Below are 835 nucleotides of genomic sequence, written 5' to 3'. Positions count from 1 at the left end.
GGGGCCCGGGCCCGCCACCGCCGCCTGATGTCGCCGCTGCCGCCACTGCCGTCTGTGCGGGCGCTGCCCCTATTGCTGCTGCTAGCGGGGCCAGGGGCTGCAGGTGAGGGGCCGGAATCTAGAGGGCTGGACAGACCGGGTGAGGGGGACGGGGAGGGGGTTGCAGCAGAGTGCAAGGACCTCGAGTCTGGTGCTGGGGGGAGGCCTGGGAGCCAAGGACCAAAGCAGGGGCAGGGGCGCAGGAGCCCGGGGCTGCTGCGTCCCAGTCCTGGGGGACAGACTCAGAATGAGGGGGGGGCAGGGCCCCAGATGCCCAAGGCATAGGGGCCCAGGAACGATCAGGGCTGGGGACGAAGGGACCCAGGAATCCGGGAGTGAAAGCTCGAGGTGCTGGCATCAGGGACTCAAAATTGAGGGGTACCAATAATCTGGGGCTCGCTCCCAACCCACGCCCATCTGGAGTCCTGGGAAGGTCATGATTGGAGCCCAAATACCCCCAGGGCGGTGACCCTTCGTACAAAAGCCCCACCCCCCCCGACCCACCCGGGGCTGGCCTGGCGGGGCGGGAGGCGAGGAGGGGGCGCGAAGTTCTCGGAGCTCTAAACTCATAGGAAACTTCCCAGGCCGGAGCGCTGCAAGACCCGGAGCCGGAACAGGAGTCGGAGCCGCAGCGGCGCCCGCGCCCCTTCCCCAGCCTGCGGCCCCGCTCCCTCCCCTGGCCGCCGGGACCAGTTGGCCCCGGGACCCCGTTCTTGCCCTGGGAGGGGAGAGAAAGGGGGGCACGAGCCCACGTGCTTCTCTCGGGCTCTAGCGCCTGGGCCCCGCAGCCCGAGCC

At 69.9% G+C, this 835-nt stretch overlaps 1 protein-coding gene across 1 annotated transcript in view; it reads left to right on the top strand.

The window, feature by feature from the left end:
* The first annotated feature begins 6 nt into the window (after positions 1-6).
* The window catches only part of NOTCH3 (notch 3), a 29,828-nt gene continuing 28,999 nt past the window's right edge, over positions 7-835 (top strand). The window contains exon 1 of the mRNA XM_006923399.3: positions 7-103. Within this exon, the coding sequence (XP_006923461.2) occupies positions 28-103 (76 nt within the window). The 5' untranslated portion in view covers positions 7-27. The remainder of the gene's footprint in view (positions 104-835) is intronic.

Source organism: Pteropus alecto, unplaced genomic scaffold (assembly GCF_000325575.1).
Source record: "Pteropus alecto unplaced genomic scaffold, ASM32557v1 scaffold1279, whole genome shotgun sequence".
Classification (NCBI taxonomy): Eukaryota; Metazoa; Chordata; class Mammalia; order Chiroptera; family Pteropodidae; genus Pteropus; species Pteropus alecto.
This window is presented reverse-complemented; position numbering and strand designations above follow the sequence as displayed.